The following is a 19,580-nucleotide window of genomic DNA, read 5'->3' on the forward strand; positions in this document are numbered from 1 at the left end:
ATACTCACTGGGTGCCCTCTAGAGAAGTCATCTCAACCTCCATTAGTGTGTCAAATGGAAGGGCTACTAACTTCACAGGAGCTATTGTAAAACTTAAAAAAGATGGCCACATTTGTGACAAGTGCCTGGGATCAGACTATGTACTTTTGTAAATATAAATAAATATTGATAAACAAATAAATATTGACAAACTGATACTAATTCGAAAAGTAAAAAGCAATCAGAGGGATTCAGGAGACTCTCATAAGTGATAGAATTTCCCTTGGCCCAATCCTGGGGAGCACACAATTCATGTGGAAGTCATCAGGTGAGTGACGCAGGAGCATCAGCCATGCCAGGTGGGCTCATCATTGATTAGGGAGAAGGAAGAGCTCCTTAATGCAAATAATTAATCAGCACTATCTCAAATCAGGGGAAGGTTCGAGAGCTTCAAGTCCATATTTAAAATAGGCAGCTGTGGGCCTGAAGGAATGTTTTAAGTTCTTTGCTTTCTAGTAGTCAGAATAATGGGGTGGACTATTTAAATTACCCTTCAGCTACATGACGACCTCCTCCTCATGTTCCTCCTGACATGAAAATCTGGAGTGAAAATAGTGTGGAATTGCCAGTTAGTCTTTAAAGAAGAAAATGAGCAATCCACCTTGCTATAATGAAGTGCTAACCTATTATGGGGCACTGGATTAAGTTCAGTTTGATTACAAGCTGCTTCAGTACAGTGTTGAGGCCTTAGTTCTCACATCTGAGTGATGGGAACAAGTCCAAACCCTTCCTACACAGTTGTAGCTTAATTCATCTCAAAGGCAGCAGGGCATGTTTGATTATGTGGTATGGAGCATGGCCACGTGTCCTTTGAAATCTGTATGACTGAGCCTTGAAGAAGAGATGACTTGATTTGGAGGGGACCTGGAAAGGAAAACAACACAGCTGGGATCAATCAGAGCATCAGCAGAACCTGGTGCTGCACCCACTTATCCAGGATGGAAATGATTTCCAAGCCTGCTGCTCTGAGATCATGGTTCACATGAGATACAGCAGCAAAAATCAGCCCCCTTTGTCTTTCCACAGATGTCAAAGAGTGACAACTTTGGAGAAAAGATGAAGGAGTTCATGCAGAAGTATGATAAAAACTCGGATGGGAAAATCGAGATGGCAGAGGTGAGCCCTGCTTCGATGGTTAAGAGCTGTGTGGGAGGGGCCCTGGGTCCCTGTGCCTCTCCCAGGCATGAGCATCCTGCTGAGAATTGGAGTGAGGTGGGGGCCTCAAAGCTCCTGCACCCCCAGCACTTGGGCTGACCAAAGAGAATAGCAGGGGCTTTTCTTGTGTGTCACCCAAGGAAGGAGGAAGCGACAAACAATGATCAAAGATAGGGGTGAAGACCTTAAATGCCCACAGGGGCCAACAGGTATTGTAACCAAGTGGCAAGCCTAGCTGAAGACACTAGGGAGGCTGAAGACAGGTGAACAAGAGACTCCATGTCCCACCTAAAGACATCCAAAGGATAATTTTTAAAAGTTACATACATAATTCATACACATATAATCTATACATTTATAATTCACATCAGTAATTTACATAAACATGATTTGCATATAACAATTTACACGTATCCATATATAAATATATATACATTCATATATGCACACATATATACACATACATACATACATTCACACATACTCATATACAGGTGCATGTTAAACACCTCTGATAATCAGTGACCATGGTCAAGGGCTCAAGAGTGCTGGCTGGACTCCATGGCCCATGTCTATAATCCCGGCACTTTGGGAGACTGAGGCGGAGGACCCTTGAGGCCAGGAGTTTGAGACCAGCCTGGGCAGTATAACAAGACCCTGTCGTGACAAACCATATGAATAAATAAATAAATAAATAAATAAGAATGATGATGGTGGTACAGGCATTAGGGCAGAGCTCCACCCAGGGTATATTGTTGGGATGCTACCTTAGGTTGGGTGCTTGAGACAGAGGTTTGAGTGGAAGTGGCTTACTGAGGCAGAACTCTCTAGAAAAGGGCAGCAGGAAAGGGCAGGGGATGGTGCTGTGCAAGGATGTGATCTCAACTGGAGCCTTGCCTTGGCTAGGCTTACAGGGACTCCGGAGTGTGGACTGTGCCACAGAGTGGGTCCCACCTTGAGGCAAGGGGGCTGATCTGTTGTGCCCCTGTGTCAATCAGTCATTTGGATGCAGGCTGCCCCTCTTTGGGCAAGGAGGAGAACTGTGGAACTTCCCGAGCAGGGCAGCTCTGGTCTGACTGAGGGCAGTTCTCGTGCAGGGGCAGGGGTGAGCTATTAGCAGTCTGACTTCATAGCAGCTGAGGGATGGCCACCCAGCTTAGTTACAGAGGAGCAGGGAGAGGCACCAAGAGTGGCCACTGTAGATGCCCATGCTGATATAAGAGGGCTTAAACCAAGGGTTGGCAGACTTTTTCTCTAAAACTACAGATAAAGATAAGTGTGTTAGGGTTTGTGGGCCATCCAGTCTCTGCCACAGCTCTTCAGCTCTGCCACTGTAGCACAAAAGCAGCCATGGGTGTTATGTCAATGAGTGGGTGTGGTCACGTCTTATAAAACTTTACAAACAACTTCTGGGCCATACCTGGCCTGAGGGCCATAGCTTACCATGAGAGGCTTCTAAAAGAAAGGCCAGGGGTGGGGTTGGTTCCAGGTGGAAGTCAGGGCTCCTGCTCTGCTCCCTGCAGTTCTCTTGGTTCTGTTCTCTGCCCTCAAAATACCTTCATCCTCAGGTTGTTAGCAAGATGGCCACAGTAGCACGGCCGTAGGCATCACATCCACATACACCCACATACATCCACATACACCCACATACATCCACATTCAACCACATGCATCCACATACAATCACGTCCATATACACCCACATACATCCACATGTACCCACATACATCCACATGCACCCACATACATCCACATACAATCATATACACCTGCATACATCCACATACACCCACATACACCCACACATATCCACATTCAACCACATGCATCCACATACAACCACATACATCCACATTCAACCACATGCATCCAATACAATCACATACACCCACATACATCCACATGCACCCACATGTACCCACATACAACCACATGCACCCACGTACAACCACATCCAACTACTTACATCCACATACATCCATATACAACCACTGTCCAGCTGCAGAAAGGGCCCTTCTTAAGTGCAAGGAAATGTTCCCAGAAGTACCCACGGCAGCCCTTCCCCGACATTTCATTGGTCAAAACTGGGTTACGTGCCTACTTGTAAGCCAATCACTGGCAAGAATGGGAGGCTCACACTTCACCAGCGTAGACTCATCAGGATTGGCCTGTGATATAAGCATTCCAGGAGCAAAGAAGCAGACAAGGCTGGTTGGGTGGGCAGCCAGCAGTGCTTACTGCAAGAGGGTACCTACATTTTTCAAAAATCGAATTGTTGCAGTATCAATTTACATACAATAACTGCATCAATTTGAAGTGTAAAATTCCTTGAGTTTAGATTTTAGGCCATGAAATCGCCACCCCAATGAAGATATAGCCTTTCTATTACTCCCCCACAAAATGTTCCTCTAGCCTGGTGCAGGCCCTCTTACCCCAGGCAACCACCCATCTACTTACATTAGTTCTCATTTTTCAGAATTGTACATACATGGAATCATCTATTAAGTATTCGTTTGAGTCTGGGTGCTTGCATTTTAAAGTAGCACCACTTTCATCCCCTAAGGTTGGGGTGACTCAAAAGCACCTCTCTGAACATCCTTCTTTCCCTTTGAAGGACTGCCAGCACTCGTTCTCAAAGAAGGAAGCAAAATGCAATTCCCACACTGCCTCGCCACTGGCCCTTTCCATCCTTCTTAGGGGAAAGTCTGCTCTGCTCGCTGGCAAGTCCCTCCGTAACGTTAGTGTCGCTCTCTGTATCTTCACAGCTGGCGCAGATCCTGCCAACCGAAGAGAACTTCCTTCTGTGCTTCAGGCAGCACGTGGGCTCCAGCGCCGAGTTTATGGAGGTGAGGTCAAGGCACCACCTTCTTTCTAAGCACTGGGACCTGCCTTCCTCCTGTGTTCAGAGCCAGGCCCACCCTCCTGCCTGGTAATGGTCCCTGGGAGATGCTAAACCCCTTAGAACTCTGCTACTCAAAATATGGTCTGTGGACCAGCAGCATCAGTATCACCTGTGTGCCTGTTAGAAAAGGAGAAAGGGGCCAGGAATGGTGGCTCACACCTGTAATCCCAGCACTTTGGGAGGCTGAGGCAGGCAGATCACCTGAGGTCAGGAGTTTGAGAACAGCCTGGCCAACATAGCAAAACCCCATCTCTACCAAAATACAAAAAAAGTTAGCCTAGCGTGGTGGCAGGCACCTGTAATCCCAGCTATTTAGGAGGCTGAGGCAGGAGAATCACTTGAACTTGGGAGGCAGAGGTTGCAGTGAGCCGAGATTGCACAACTGCACTCTCAGCCTGGGTGACAGAGAGAGACTCCATCTCAAAAAAAGAAAGAAAGGGAGAAAGGCCTGTAATCCCTACTCAAGGAGGCTAAGGCAGGAGGATCTTTTGAGGCCAGGGGTTCAAGACCAGCCTGGGCAACATAGTGAGACCTTGTCTCTACAAAAATAAAAAGCTACCATAGTGAACAGGATTAAAAAAAAAAAAAGATAAAAAACTTAGTGGGATATAGTGGTGCACACCTGTAGTCCCAGCTTCTCAGGAAGGCTAAGGCAGGAAGAGCAGGAGTTCAAGGCTGAAGATCACCCCACTGCCCTCCAGGCTGGGCCATAGAGCAAGACCCTATCTCAAAGAAATAACAAAAAAATAAAAGGCAGACAGATTCCCTGACCCAGTGAATCAGAAGCTCCGTTTTAACAAGATTCCCAGATGATGCGTATGCACATTAAAATATAGGGAATAAGATGAGAAGTAAGCTTGGGCCAAGTACGCTTGAGAAATACTGTGTACATGCATCTCTCGTTTGGGGATTTGTTGTGGTCATTTGCATATTACAGGCTCTGAGAAATCAAGCAATAAAGAAAACTGTGCCACTCAGTTTGGCTCCAGGATCTCATGCCACTCAATAATAATGTGTCTCTCCAAGTCAGAGTTCCAAGAAGCAAGCTTGGGAAAGATGGACTTGTGTACGATTCTATAGCTAGAAAAGTCCAGTGAGGATTCCAGTTTCTGGTATCTTTCACATTTCATCTTTGACTATGATAAGGTTTCGGTTTTTCTTTTTAAAATTAGCATTCCTGGCTGGGCACTGTGCCCCATGCCTGTAATCCCAGCACTTCGGGAGGCCAAGGCAGGTAAATCACTTGAGGTCAGGAGTTTGAGGCCAGCCCGGGCAACTTGGAAAAACCCCATCTTTACCACAAATACAAAAATTAGCTGGGCATGGTGGTGCACGCATGGTGGTGTAATCCCAGCTACTCAGGAGGCTGAGACAGGAGAATCACTTGAACTAGGCAGGCAGAGGTTGCAGTGAGCCGAGATGGCGCCACTGCACTCCAGCCTGGGTGACAAAGACTCTGTCTCATAAATAAATAAATAAATAAATAAATAAATAAATAAATAAAATTAGCATTCCCCTCTTAGCAATATAATTTCCTTAAGATCTTCATGTAAAATATGATGTTCAAACTCATGCCTCTTAAGTAATATTCACCTGATAAATGGAACCATATGAAATTGCTGATATTTAACAATTTTTTACTTACAAAATGTGGGAATTCTATGTGGTTAAACCAAATATATTACTAATCCTGATGTCCAGCAAACTGCCAATTATTTCTTGCTCTCTTTCTGGGACTCTGCACTCTAACCCTTCAGTATATGCATCCCTCAGAGTGAGATTCAACCCACACCCACCTCACGAACTGCCTGTTCTGATAAATAATGACTGGCCTTCAACGTGACTCTCTTTGCCATTCATCAGGGTTAAATCCATTTCCAGCCACCGGTAATCCCTTCTCCGTGATCCACTGCCTGTAACAACTGGAAAGCTGGCCCAGAAACTTGCTTGTAGCAAGCTCCCCTCCTGGGCAGACAGTCAGTGAGAAAGAACCAGTTCTCAGGGTAGAAGAGTCATTTTTTAAGTGACAGCTTGCCTGAGCATCAGAGATGGATTTAATTTTATGGTGCTTTAAAAGATTTTTCTCCAGTTTTTTCAAGATGGCAAGATTCCACAAGCTGATCATTGACATTCTGGCTTCTGTTCTTAGTCCTTCGCTAGCCTGCCTGGGAGAAAAAAAGTTCTGTGCATCCTTATAACTTGTCAGGGTGTTGCTTTTGTATCAAGTTTTCCAACTATAGAAAAGGGAGCATCATGCCTGACTCCTTTCCTGATAGAGAGACAGCCAAAAATTGGCCTCTATTCCACCTCTGGTCTGGAAGCAGGGAAGGGGCAGCTTGTAGGTGGGCAGGGAGGCTCACAGAGGAGCTAAAAGCATCTGCCCGGACCCTTTTCTCTTTCTCAAAACCATTAGTGGCTTCTCTCTGTGTAACTGACAGGATTTCTTTCTTCCTTCCTTCCTTCCTTTTTTTTTTTTTTTTTTTTTTTTTTTTTTGAGACGGAGTTTCGCTCTTATTGCACAGGCTGGAGTGCAATGGCGCGATCTCGGCTCACCGCAACTTCCACCTCCCGGGTTCCCGCGATTCTCCTGCCTCAGCCTCCGGCAGAGCCGGGATTACAGGCATGCACCACCATACACAGCTAATTTTGTATTTTTAGTAGAGACAGGGTTTCTCCATGCTGGTCAGGTTGGTCTCAAACTCCCGACCTCAGGTGATCTGCCAACCTCGGTCTCCCAACGTGCTGGGATTACAGGCGTGAGCCACCATGCCCAGCCTCAGGATTTCATATTCTTACATGCATTTGTCCTTCTAAGCCCCAGCATAACTGCAGAGGAGACATGCCTGCCAAGGTTTCTGGGACCCCACCCTCCCACAGTACCATCCCACTGTCCCCTCCTGAGGTCTGTTCCATTTGTTCCATTTTTACCAGCCGGAAGCCTGAAATGGTCCCTCGGTAGCCCTGAAAGGCTTGTGCTCTCAGGTAGCTCCCATCCCAGCACTCAGCACAACTTCTAATTTTAGGGATGCCTCGGGATTTCTTTGAGATTTCACAAAGCCCAGGTCTCTTGAACTCTTTTCCTTGAATGAGAAGAGAAAGGACACACATGATGATGAGCAAAGTGCTGGATGGGGAGAGAAGGCAGGCGGGGGAGCCCAGAGCTGGCATCCTGTGGGGGTGCATGGTCGGGAGTGGACCCGCTGGCAAGACGGCTTGGAAAAGCAGCCACTGGTGCTTTGCTCTGTGCAGGGACTGGGGTTCCTTCAGGTTATTGCCCTTTCAGGCAACTTGGAGGGCGTGTCTTCCTCTTCTCAGTAAATACTCAGCTTAGACGAACTAAACTCTAATGCAGTAAGTGCCTGAGGGTTGTTGGTGAAGTCATATTTGGAAATGCTCACATATCTTTTAGTACCTTTTCAAGGGCAGACTTTCGGGCCATGGGAAGGAGTATTTCAAAGAGTCTAAGGCATTTTTCTGCAGGGAAAAGACACTCTTGTAATCAAATACCATCGACCTGAGTTGCATGTAGTACAAATCTACCCTTTCCTTGGGATTTGCTCCTGTCTTGTAACAAAAAAAAAAAAAAAAAAAAAAATCAGGACCAAAATTTCTGAGCCCTGTCACCATAAAAATTACATAACCTTGTTTGCTGATGTTTAAAAAGATACCTTTTCTGTAAAATATAACTAAACTCTAAATGTCCATAAACTCTAACACTCCTGACAATAAAAGGGGCACATGCGGTGGAGAAGTGGGGGAGGTGGGGGATAAGCTGTAGGAGAAGGATTAGTGGTTACTGACTCTCAGAAAATCAGTTGTTGCTGGTCTTCAGGTGTGCAGTTTGGAGCTGGGGTAGACGGGAAGAAAAGTCAGGGGAACAAAACTTGAAAGAGAACCTAGGAGCCAGGCATGGTGGCTCATGCCTGTAATCTCAACACTATGGGAAGCTGAGGTAGGAGGATCACTTGAACTCAGGAGTTTGGAGATCAGTCTGGGCAATATAGTGAGACCTCATCTCTACAAAAACATAAAAAATTAGCTGGGTGTGGTGGTGTACGCCTGTAGTCCCAGGCACTTGGGAGGTTAAGCTGGGAGGATCACTTGAGCTTGGGAGGTAGAGGCTACAGTAAGCTCTGGATGCCACTGCACCATAGCCTGGGTGACAGAGTGAGACCCTGTCTCAAAAAAGAAGAAGAGGAAGAACAAGAAGAAGAAGGAGGAGGAGAGGAGGAGGAGGATAGTGGGAGGAGGATAGGGGGAGGAGGATGGGGGAGGAGGAAATGTGGAGGAGGCGAGGGGGAGGAGAGAGGGGGATGGGGATGCTGAGCCAGCGGAGAAAGAAGAACAGAAAGAAAAGAAAGAAAGAAAGAAAAGAAAAAGAGAAAGAAAGAAAAAAGAAAGAAGAAAAAAGAAATAAAGAAAGAAAGAAAGAAAGAAAGCACACGATACATCCATAACGAACTAACCGAATAAGGCCTTCTTCCTTCTTCCTTCCTTCCTTCCTGCCTCCTTCCCTCCCCTTTGACGTTTCTTGAGGGCCCCCCATCTCAAATATCCTTAGGAATATGTGGCACCAAACAGACCAAAGATTTAGGGGAACATGGTTCTCCAGGCATCTTTGTCACAGATGTGGGCAGTCCCCTCCCCTGCACCACTGCCCCTCCTGTGGCTCTCCACCAGATGACTTGGTAAAAGGCAGGGATGTCACAGCAGTTGTATACAGGACCATTGAATGAGTTACTTATTGCTGTGTAATAAACTACCCCTAAAACTTAGCAGCCTGAAGCAACAAGCATTGATTACATCCCACTTTCTATGGTCAGGAATTTGGAAACAGCTTAGCCGCATGGTTCTGGCTCAGGCGCTCATGAGATCACCATCGAGATACTTCCCCTCATTTCCTTCTCTGTGACCTTGAAGGGTCTGGGCTACATCATCTCCATGTCTCCGTCCCCTTCTGATATTCTTGAAGATCAAGACCCTGGCTGGCCCATTAAAGGGGAATGGAAGGCAGGCAGGTAGATTTTGATACGTCTTTGCAAGGAGTTTGACATTCCCATTGTTGCAGGCTTGGCGGAAGTACGACACAGACAGGAGTGGCTACATCGAAGCCAATGAGCTCAAGGTAGGATGGGCCTTGGGGAGGGTGTGAGGCCAGAGTGGCGGTGGGCTTAAGGTACCTGGGGAGGGAGGAGATGCTGGATGAGGGGCATGGGTTTGCGGGCTACTTAGGAATACTCAGACCTGGCACTGAATTGTTGAACTTGTTTAGAGAGGTCGGGAAATTGGTAACATAGAGCCGCCAGGCTGTAGAGTTCAACCAAACCCAGCTCTTCTGCACCTCCGTGCTCGGGACAGGTGTCTTCCAGGCAATTCCAGAAGATTGGCCTCTGGCTCCTAGGTCCACCTCCAAATTCCTCTGACTATCACCCAGTGATTCCCCAGGCACTGCTTAGCTCCATATACTGGGCTCCAAGGAGGCAGAGCTAATCTCTAACGCCTATTCTGTGGAGCAGGATTGCACCACCAGCTATTAAAGCCTTTGAAGTCACTCCCCAAGAGTTAAGAATTATGAGGGTCCTGAGTCATAGAACTGGTAGACCTGAAAACACACACACACACACGCACACACACACACACACACAAGCACACACATTGAGAGACTGAATGAGCAAGTAAGGAAATGAATGAGGGACTGAATGCTTGAGTCAGGAGTACTAAAGAGACCTTTTGTGTTGCAGGGATTCCTGTCAGACCTGCTGAAGAAGGCAAACCGGCCGTATGACGAGCCCAAGCTCCAGGAATACACCCAAACCATAGTGAGTGGACAGAAGTGTCCCTCTCCCTCAGGGTGCAGGACTTGGGCCCCAAGCCACTGTGGCTCTGGTGTGCAGGGTCTCTGTTTGATGATTCTTCAGGCCCAGGGGAAGTGATTCACAGTGGCAGCTGTCAAAAAGGGATGCTAGTTAGTGGCTTCACACACCCTTTGAGGTCTTGGGTGTGAGCTGACTCGTGAGCCAACGTGAGCATCTGTCTCCATGGCAACCTCTGCAGCTCCAGGAGAGGATGATCTTGGAGAGAGTGGGCCTTTAGTGCTGGCCTGCTGTACCCCAGAGGCCCCTGTCCCTGAGGAGGGGAAAGATGAGCAGTGAACGAGTCCCTGTGGTCCCCCCACGGGACCCCCGTGACTGATTTAGGCCATGTTGGTCCTTGGCCCCCAGGGACCTCAGAGGAACCGTGAGCAGGTGCTACCTGTCCTCCTTCCTGTCCTCTCCAGTAGAAGGGGATGTCAGGTCAGAGAAATTCACAGCAAATAACCCAGGCACCTCTTTCTGTCCCCAACAGCTACGGATGTTTGACTTGAACGGGGATGGCAAATTGGGCCTCTCAGAGATGTCCCGGTAAGCACCTCACCCCCGGGGTGATACTGACTCCCGCAGGTCATTCCTGTGCTACCATCCATCACTGAGATCCATTGGTGGGAAAGTGACAGGTGTGGGTGTCAAGAAGCTCAAGACAAAGCGAGACAGAATTGTGACCGTTGATACCTCACCTTGTCTGTCTCCCTCATTTTTGAACTTCCCCCTGATTCCTTATGATGTATGAAGCGCTCAGAAATCGTTTCTGTAACTGCAGGCGCAGCCTCTGCCTTCCCCCCTCCCGCTTGCCCTTGCCTGTGCAGTCTCCTCACCTCTGCTCTAACATTTTCTCCCCAGACTCTTGCCTGTCCAGGAAAACTTCCTGCTTAAATTTCAGGTAAAACTTTGCTTTCCTTTCTTCCCCCTTCCCTCATCCCTCTGAGCCTGGCCCTGCACCTTCCTTTCCCCAGTGCACCACACACTACACACTACACACTATACACACACCACACACACACAAAACACACCACACATACAACACACAGATCACACATACAGACTACACACCACACACACAAAACACAACACACACACACAACAGACCACACACACGCAGACACACATAACATACACATCACACACACACCACACACATACACAGAGACATCACACACACATCACACAGAGACCACACACCACACACCACACATCACAGCACACACCACACACATACACAGACACATCACACAGCACACAGAGACCACACACCACAAACACACACACATCACACACACACCACAGACCATATACGACACACACACAACACCCAGACCACACACCACATACACAACACACAGACCACACACCACACACATATACAGACACCTCACGCACACATCACACAGAGACCACACACACCACATACTACACACACAACACACACAGACCACTTACCACACATACCACATACACACCACACAAACACACACAGACCACACACCACATACATATACAGACACCTCACGCACACATCACACAGAGACCACACATACCACATACTACACACACAACATACACAGACCACTTACCACACATACCACATACACACCACACACACAACACACACAGACCACACACCACACACACAGACCATGTACCACACACACAACACACACAGACCACACACCACACATATACACAAACACCTCATGCACACACCAGAGACCACACACCACATACACACCACACATTACAAACACACACAACACACACCACACACACCACAAACACTCTACACACAACACACACACAATGCACACCGCATACACACATCACATACATACAGCACACACACACCACACCACACACCCCACAGACCACACATACACACAGGCCACACACCACACATAGACCACACACCACACACACACCACACAACACACACATATCACACAAACACCACACACCACACACACAACAACCAAATACCACACACAGACCACACCACACACACATCATACACACATCACACACACATCATACACACCCCACACACCACACATCACACATACCACACACCACACACCACACACACCACACAACACACACAACACACCACACACACAACACATCGCACATATGCACATCACACACCACACACGACACATCACACATACCACATACCACACACATATGATACACACAACCCACGACACACAACACATACCACAAACAGCACACATGTGCACACACCACACAAATATCACACACAGACCACACCACACACCACACATCACACATCTCACACACACACCACACACACCAACCACACATACACACAACGCATAATCACACACACACCACACTACACACATATCACACCACACAAAACACATACTACCCACACACACCATACCACAGACACCGCACATATACACAACACATATAACCCCACACACCACACCATACACACCACACACACACACACACAACACAAACACCACACGCATACCACACACCACACATATCATACACACCACACACACCATACACCATACACACACTACACACCACACACCCCACACACACATCACACACACCACACACCGCAGACACACACCACACAATCATAGACACCACACACACCACACATCACACATATACACAAACCACACACACACCACAAACACCACACACACACCATACCACACACACGACACACACACCACACACATAAACACACACATATAAACACACACCCACACACACACACCACTGCGCTTCTGCTTCTGTCTTTAATACCCTGGTTCTTGCAGGGCATGAAGCTGACCTCAGAGGAGTTTAATGCGATCTTCACGTTTTACGACAAGGTAAGAGGGGGAGTCGGCATGGGAGGGAAATTCATAAGCCCGTCAGCCAGGCCAGAAGGGCTCAGCTGCATCCACGGGAAGAGACAGCTTTCCAGGGGCGGCCTGGGCCGTGTGGTTTCTTCCTGCCGCATCTTCTGCTGTATTAGAAGGCAAATGTCATTCTCCACCGGTGGCCTATGGAGCCCAAGGGGTTGGTTTCTGCAGAATGCAGCCAAGAATCGTTGGGAGAAGAGGACTGTGCTTAGAACTAGGGTGTTACCATGCTGTCAGGAGCCAAAGGGAAGAGACACTCAAAACTGCCCTGGTGCCAGATCACAATCCTGCCCAGGGCCAGGTCTTTCTCTGGGAAGTTGGAAGTTGGATGACCTCTATACCCACCCCTTCCTTGGCTGTCCCCTGCCCACATGACTCCAGTGGTCTTCTTCATAACCAAAGTATTGGAGGTAAACTTTAAATAGCCCCCGGACTCAGGGAGTTAACCACATGCTTCTTGAACCTCACTTGTATTTTCAATGCAGATGAAAAGCACCACAATGAAAGTCTACCCAAAGCTTGCGCCCACTGCCACCTTCCTGCCATGACTGGTCAAGGCAGAAGGGATGCATTATTTTGTCATTACACGATCTGAACACCCCCTTTTGCACACAGTAATGGAGAGGCTAGACTCTTAGACATCCCTGCAATGGGTCGGGACAGTAGGGGCCCAGGCTTGAGAGCTCTGGGTTGACTCTGCTCCCATCCCCAGGACGGAAGCGGCTACATTGATGAGCATGAGCTGGATGCCCTTTTGAAGGATCTGTATGAGAAAAACAAAAAGGTGAGCAGCTGGGCCTGAGGCCTGGCCACCGTCCCCAGGGCACGGGAGAGGCTTCTGTGGGAGAAGAGGGGAGAGGTGCCTGGTTCTGCTCTCTGCTCCCCTCTGATCTGCCACAGCAAGGCAATAGCCATTTTGTGGGTTTGCTTTAGGTTTTTTAATTTCTGGTTGGTTGATTGATTAATTGATGTTTCTCTTTAAAATTTAATTGTGGCAAAAAACACAGGATAGAAAGCTTACCATCTTCACATTTTTAGTGTACAGTCCAGTGGCACTGAACACATTCATAATATTGCACATGCATGGCCACCTTCTCATCCTGCAACGCCAAAACCTGTACCCATTAAAAAATAACTCTCCATTCCCCTGTCCCCCATCTCCTGCCAACCACTCTACTTTCTGCCTCTGTAAATTTGACTGCTCTAGGTACCTCATGTAAAGAAAATCGTATAATCTTTCTGTGCCTATTTCACTTTGCATAATGTCCTTGCAGGCTTATCCATGTTGTGGCATGTGTCAGAATTCCCTTCCTTTTTAAAGCTGAATAATGCTGCATCGTATAAATATACCACATTTTGTTTACCCATTCTCCTCTGTGGACGCTTAGGTCGCACCCATCTGCTGACTGTTGTGGGGGATGCTGCTGTGAGGCCATGACAGTGTTGATGTGTGAAAGTGTTAGCCAGATTGCCAACCAAAAAAAACACTTTCCACCCAAAGAGAGACTTTGGAGGACAGGGGCCAGTGAGAGGGGAAGGGCTAGTCTGGATTGATGAACTGCAGAATCAGGAGCTGGGGGAAGGGTTAAAAGGAGCCACTGAAGAGTTTGTTCCTCTCAAAGAAAAGGTAAAGAAGTGAACTCCATTATTTTGCCTGATGTTACCTCTTGGGAATACCCCGGGAGACCCTCCCATGGGCTCAGTTTGGTCCCTGGGTGGAGGAGTCAGGTGGAACGGCAGCCAGGAGCCAAAACTTTGCACCTGTCTTCCTTCACCACCCGGAAAAAGTCTTTCTCTGAGCAAATGGTTTTGCTGCTTTCTTTAATTAGATAATGAAAGCTCCACAATTCCTTGAGTTGTCTCACCACCTTGGCTGACAAGCAAGAGCTAAATTTAATGCTCAATTTCAGGAAAAAATTATCTGCAGCCTCTGAGTCTGTTTATTTCTCTTTCCAAGTGCTTTCTGATCTCTTTGTCTTAAATATCATCTCTCATTTGTTTCATCTTTTTTATTTAAATGTTACCTACAATAACTCTTGAAAGAGGCAGAAAATAAATGATAAGGAAGCAAATACTTCCCGGGAAGAAGGAAGTACTCACCAGGTGTTTGAACTCGGCAAACTTTTTCTTGGCACTAAATTCTAGGAGAAAATTATGTGTGTGCCCTGATGCATCCAAGGAATGTTGGGCACCATAGTGGAAAATATCTTTACATGTAATTGTATGAATGAGGCATAGTTTGTCTTCATGAGACTCTGCCTTATACGTGAGGTGGATAAACCCTGAAGACATGCATTAAATCTCAGAGTGACCTGAATTTCCTGGTCATCAACTCACTAAGCTCTTCCTTGGTTCACGCAAAGGACAGCTTGTGGTGCTGCACAGCTTGACTCCAGGTATGGAAACAAAAGATGCTGCTATTGGGATTCAGAAGCCACTCTGAGGGTCAGAGAGCAAGAATATTAACAAAGCTATTTACCTGAGAGCCTTCCACCTGTACCAAGTTTCAGATTTGGCACCTGAGGATTGAGAGAGTGAATGAGTAGAAAGAGAGAGCTGCATGACTCTAAATCACAGCACCTGTGCTGGAAGGGAAGGGCCATTTTTTGTAAACCCACATAGATGCTTGCATTCCATTTGGATGGTGCCTGCATGGAGTGTGATAAGGGTTTCTGAGCAGATTAATGTTTGAGGCACCTGGAGGGGACAAGCTGATGGGATTGAACTTCAGTATTTCTTAGCACTCCTGAGGCCATGGCAACTTGCTAGAGCCTTCCCCAGCTTTAAGTGAAACTTATAGGAAGGAAGCAGCCCCTCCCCCCATGCTGCTAAGTCTCTCGCTGCCACAGTTCACTGTGGAAGTTGTCCCAAGCTTGGGGTTGATAGATGAGGCCCAACACTTCCTTGGCTCCTGATTAAGTGGCAGATATCTCAGGTGCACACCAGTGTTATGTGACATTTCCAAGAACATCACAACTTAGGGAAAATGCCTCTCAAAGCTAGACATGCTTGCAAAGTGCCCTTGGGTTTTCATGGCACCAAACCAGAAATTAATGACATAAAAAGAGAAGTCCTGGCACAATGGGAAAAAAAGACTGGCCTCAAGCCCTGAAAAAGAGGTGACAGAATAGTGCACAGTGAATCATTAGACTTCAGGGCTCATGATTAGATTACAGATATGCATGAGCATGACTGTACCTCACTTTTCTTATTAGCAGGATGGAGATAATGACCCATCAGCCTAGAAGGGAAAAAAAATTTAAGTATCTGCCAACATTTTCAGTACAAAAGAATAAAAGTAAGAAGAACTGGGTGTAGTGGCACCCACCTATAGTCCTAGCTACTTGGGAGGCTGAGGCAAAAGGATCGCTTGAGCGCAGGAGGTCAAGGATGCGGTGAGCTGTGATCACACCATTGCATTCCAGCCTGGGTGACAAGAGGAAGACCTTGTCTAAAAAAGAATTTAAAAAAAAATAAGTAAATAAAAAGGGATGGAGTGGGGGAGGAGAAGAAGTAAAGAAGGAAAGAAAGAAAAGGTTGTTTATGTGATTTTCCAGTGTTGATGATGACCTTGCTATATTTCAGACCCATTGGTTATTTGTATCCGAAGCAATGATTGTAAAGCATGGATTTAACATCAGGTATATCAGGTGTCGGTATTTAATATGGGTCTCCATTTATATGAGACAATGGGCATATGTTCATGGCTCACCTGTCTCATTGGCCCCTAAACACCACAAGAAGCCAGTGAACAAGAAGGAGGCTAGCAAGCTTTATTGTTGGAGAACCTGGGATTTAGAATTTGTTGCTTAAATAATGGCTGGGTGCAGCGGTTCACACCTGTAATCCCAGCACTTTGGGAGGTGGAGGCGGGAGGATCACCCGAGGTCAGGAGTTCGAAACTAGCCTGGCCGACATGGCGAAACCTCATCTCTACTAAAAAAAGAAAAGAAAAGAAAATGCGAACATTAGTTGGGCATGGTGGCAGGTGCCTGTAATCCCAGCTACTTGGGAGGCTGAGGCCGGAGAATCTCTTGAACCTGGAAGGCAGAGGTTGCAGTGAGCCGAGATCGCGTCATTTTGCTCCAGTCTGGGCCACAGAGGAAGACTCTGTCTCCAAAAAAAAAAAAAAAAAAAAAAGAATTCCTTGCTTAAATAGATGAGACTTACGAAAAGAGTGCTCCAGGAGGCTGGAAGGCAAGACCAGGGAGCTTTCCTGGCATTCTCTTCATCACCAGCAGGGAGCCAGATTGGCCTTGAGTTAACAGAGGCCCAATGAGGTTGAGGAATATATACAAGTTATACGTCAATCATGACTGTCACAATAGCTACCTTTTATTTTTCAAGTGCTTGCTGATGTGGCTTATATTCATTCCCTCATATAATCATCGCAACACCTCAATGAGGCATGAACTTTTAGTGTACCCATTTTACAGGTGAGGCAGCTGAGTCTCAGGAAGGTTGACTACCTTCCCCAAAGCAGTGCAGCCAGTAAGTGAACGAGAGGCTTTAACTAAACTCCATCGGTCTGACTCCAAAATCTGTGCTTTGCATTCATCTAAGCCACTTATCCTGGGATGAGATGAGGGAAAGTTGCGGGTGTTTGTGAATGTGGACGTGGGCTCCTTGGTCGGGGCCATACCCTGAACCTGCTCTTACCCTCTCCCTGTATCTCCTAGGAAATGAATATTCAACAGCTCACCAACTACAGAAAGAGCGTCATGTCCTTGGCGGAGGCGGGGAAGCTCTACCGCAAGGACCTGGAGATTGTGCTCTGCAGCGAGCCCCCCATGTAAAGTGGGGATGGGGGCTGCTTCTCCACCTCCCCCAAACCCTGCTCCTGCTGCCCTGATGCCTCTACCCAGACCCAGAGACCGTGAGCGCCCCGCCCCCACCCCTGCAGCCTGCACACACCTGCCTGCAGAGCAGGAAAGGAGAGATGGAGGATGGGCCGCTGGGGGGCCATCCTGAGCCCCCTGCACCCACCCCTGCCCAGGCAGACTACTCTGCCTCAGTGGATCACACACACGGAAGGTGATGGGGGCATGGGTGGAGGGTCCCTAATTCTCTTCGCTGTGATGCATGAGTTCCCTTGCTGTATGATTTAGGCTTCTATGTCCAACAGAGTGGACTCTTCCCTCTCGCTCCCCCCTGCCGGTCCCCCATGCCACCACCCACCCCAAACTTCCAGGTTCCATCTGCCACTTTGCTAATGGTGTAGCTGTCCTCTCAGAACGCCTGTGTGTGGAGGGCGCCCGCCCTTTCCTTGCCTTCTTTACTTGGCGTGCTCCTTTTCTCTTTGGGTTTCTTGTTTACCAAAGAAGAGTTTACAGACAATAAAATGGAAAGGTTCTGCTGTGGAAGCTTACCCAGTCCTGTCTTGTGGTCAGCTTCTCTCTGCAGCTAGCAGCTCTGCTTGACAAAGGGAGGGCCTATTCTCACATGGGTGGAGGAGGGTAATGGGACCCACCTACGTGGGGCATAGGACCCTCAAGACTCTATGGCTTTCACTCACCATTCATTGCCTGTCTCTTCACCAACCTGAGTCACTTCTTTGTTTCATGTTTGTTTCTGTATCTTTGAGATTATAACATAACTTACAAGTTCATGGAAGTCTTGCTAAGGGTGGTATTAGTACTGGGCTCAACAGTTGGCCTGGAGTATCTTTCTTAATCCTTTGAGAGAGGTGCTGTGATTGTCTCCACTGTCCAGGCAAGAAAACTGAAGATTAGAAAGGTTTTGGGCCTGGCGCGGTGGGTCACGCCTGTAATCCCAACACTTTGGGCGGCCAAGGTGGGCGGATCCCCTGAGGTCAAGAGTTCAAGACCAGTTTGGCCAACATGGTGAATCTCCATCTCTACTAAAAATACAAAAATTAGGCCGGGTGCGGTGGCTCAAGCCTGTAATCCCAGCACTTTGGGAGGCTGAGGCGGGCAGATCACCAGGTCAGGTGATCGAGACCATCCTGGCTAACACAGTGAAACCCCGTCTCTACTAAAAATACAAAAAAATTAGCTGGGCGTGGTGGCAGGTGCCTGTAGTCCCAGCTACTCAGGAGGCTGAGGCAGGAGAATAGCGTGAACCCGGGAGGCGGAGCTTGCAGCGAGCCGAGATCGTGCCACTGCACTCCAGCCTGGGCAACAGAGTGAGACTCCGTCTCAAAAAAAAAAAAAAAAAATTAGCCAGGTGTGGTGGTGTGCACCTGTAATCCCAGCTACTTGGGAGGCTGAGGCATGAGAATCACTTGAACCCGGGAGGCAGAGGTTGCAGTGAGCCAAGATTGCACCACTGCACTGCAGCCTGGGCAACAGACTGAGACTCTGTCTCAAAAAGTAATTTAAAAAAATAGATAAGTAAGCCAATATATAAATAAAAAGGTTTAGTAACGAACCCTGGCCACTTGGGGCAGAGCCAGAGTATGACTTCAGCAGATTGGATCCACTTTATACCAATGGGGTCCCTACCACTGGGACTAGGTGATTTCCACCAAGTAGGAAGGACCTTCAGCCAAAAGCTCTAGACCACCAGAACTTAACTTCTCCTCCTCAAAGTGCAAGTTACCCAACACCCGATCGCATGCCTCTTGGGGTAGGGCTAGCTTGAGTCCACAGAGCTCTTAGATCCGAGAATAGAGAGATGACTGATTTTTTTCATGCTGTCACATATTGATTGTCTATAAGACATATTTTAACAACACTACTTCATTTAATCCCACAACAGTCC

At 47.5% G+C, this 19,580-nt stretch overlaps 1 protein-coding gene across 2 annotated transcripts in view; it reads left to right on the plus strand.

The window, feature by feature from the left end:
- CALB2 (calbindin 2) overlaps positions 1-18,229 on the plus strand; it is a 33,543-nt gene extending 15,314 nt beyond the window's left edge. The window contains exons 3-11 of one of the 2 annotated variants that reach the window (XM_010354044.2): positions 1,066-1,155; positions 3,960-4,040; positions 9,165-9,221; positions 9,838-9,915; positions 10,442-10,497; positions 10,813-10,852; positions 12,771-12,824; positions 13,570-13,641; positions 17,537-18,229. In XM_010354044.2, coding sequence (XP_010352346.1) covers positions 1,066-1,155; positions 3,960-4,040; positions 9,165-9,221; positions 9,838-9,915; positions 10,442-10,497; positions 10,813-10,852; positions 12,771-12,824; positions 13,570-13,641; positions 17,537-17,653 — 645 coding nt within the window. In that variant the 3' untranslated portion in view covers positions 17,654-18,229. The remainder of the gene's footprint in view (positions 1-1,065; positions 1,156-3,959; positions 4,041-9,164; positions 9,222-9,837; positions 9,916-10,441; positions 10,498-10,812; positions 10,853-12,770; positions 12,825-13,569; positions 13,642-17,536) is intronic. The other variant, XM_010354045.2, reaches the window with a different exon arrangement.
- Positions 18,230-19,580: the final 1,351 nt, after the last annotated feature.

The sequence above is a fragment of the Rhinopithecus roxellana genome, chromosome 20 (assembly GCF_007565055.1).
Source record: "Rhinopithecus roxellana isolate Shanxi Qingling chromosome 20, ASM756505v1, whole genome shotgun sequence".
NCBI classification, from domain to species: Eukaryota; Metazoa; Chordata; class Mammalia; order Primates; family Cercopithecidae; genus Rhinopithecus; species Rhinopithecus roxellana.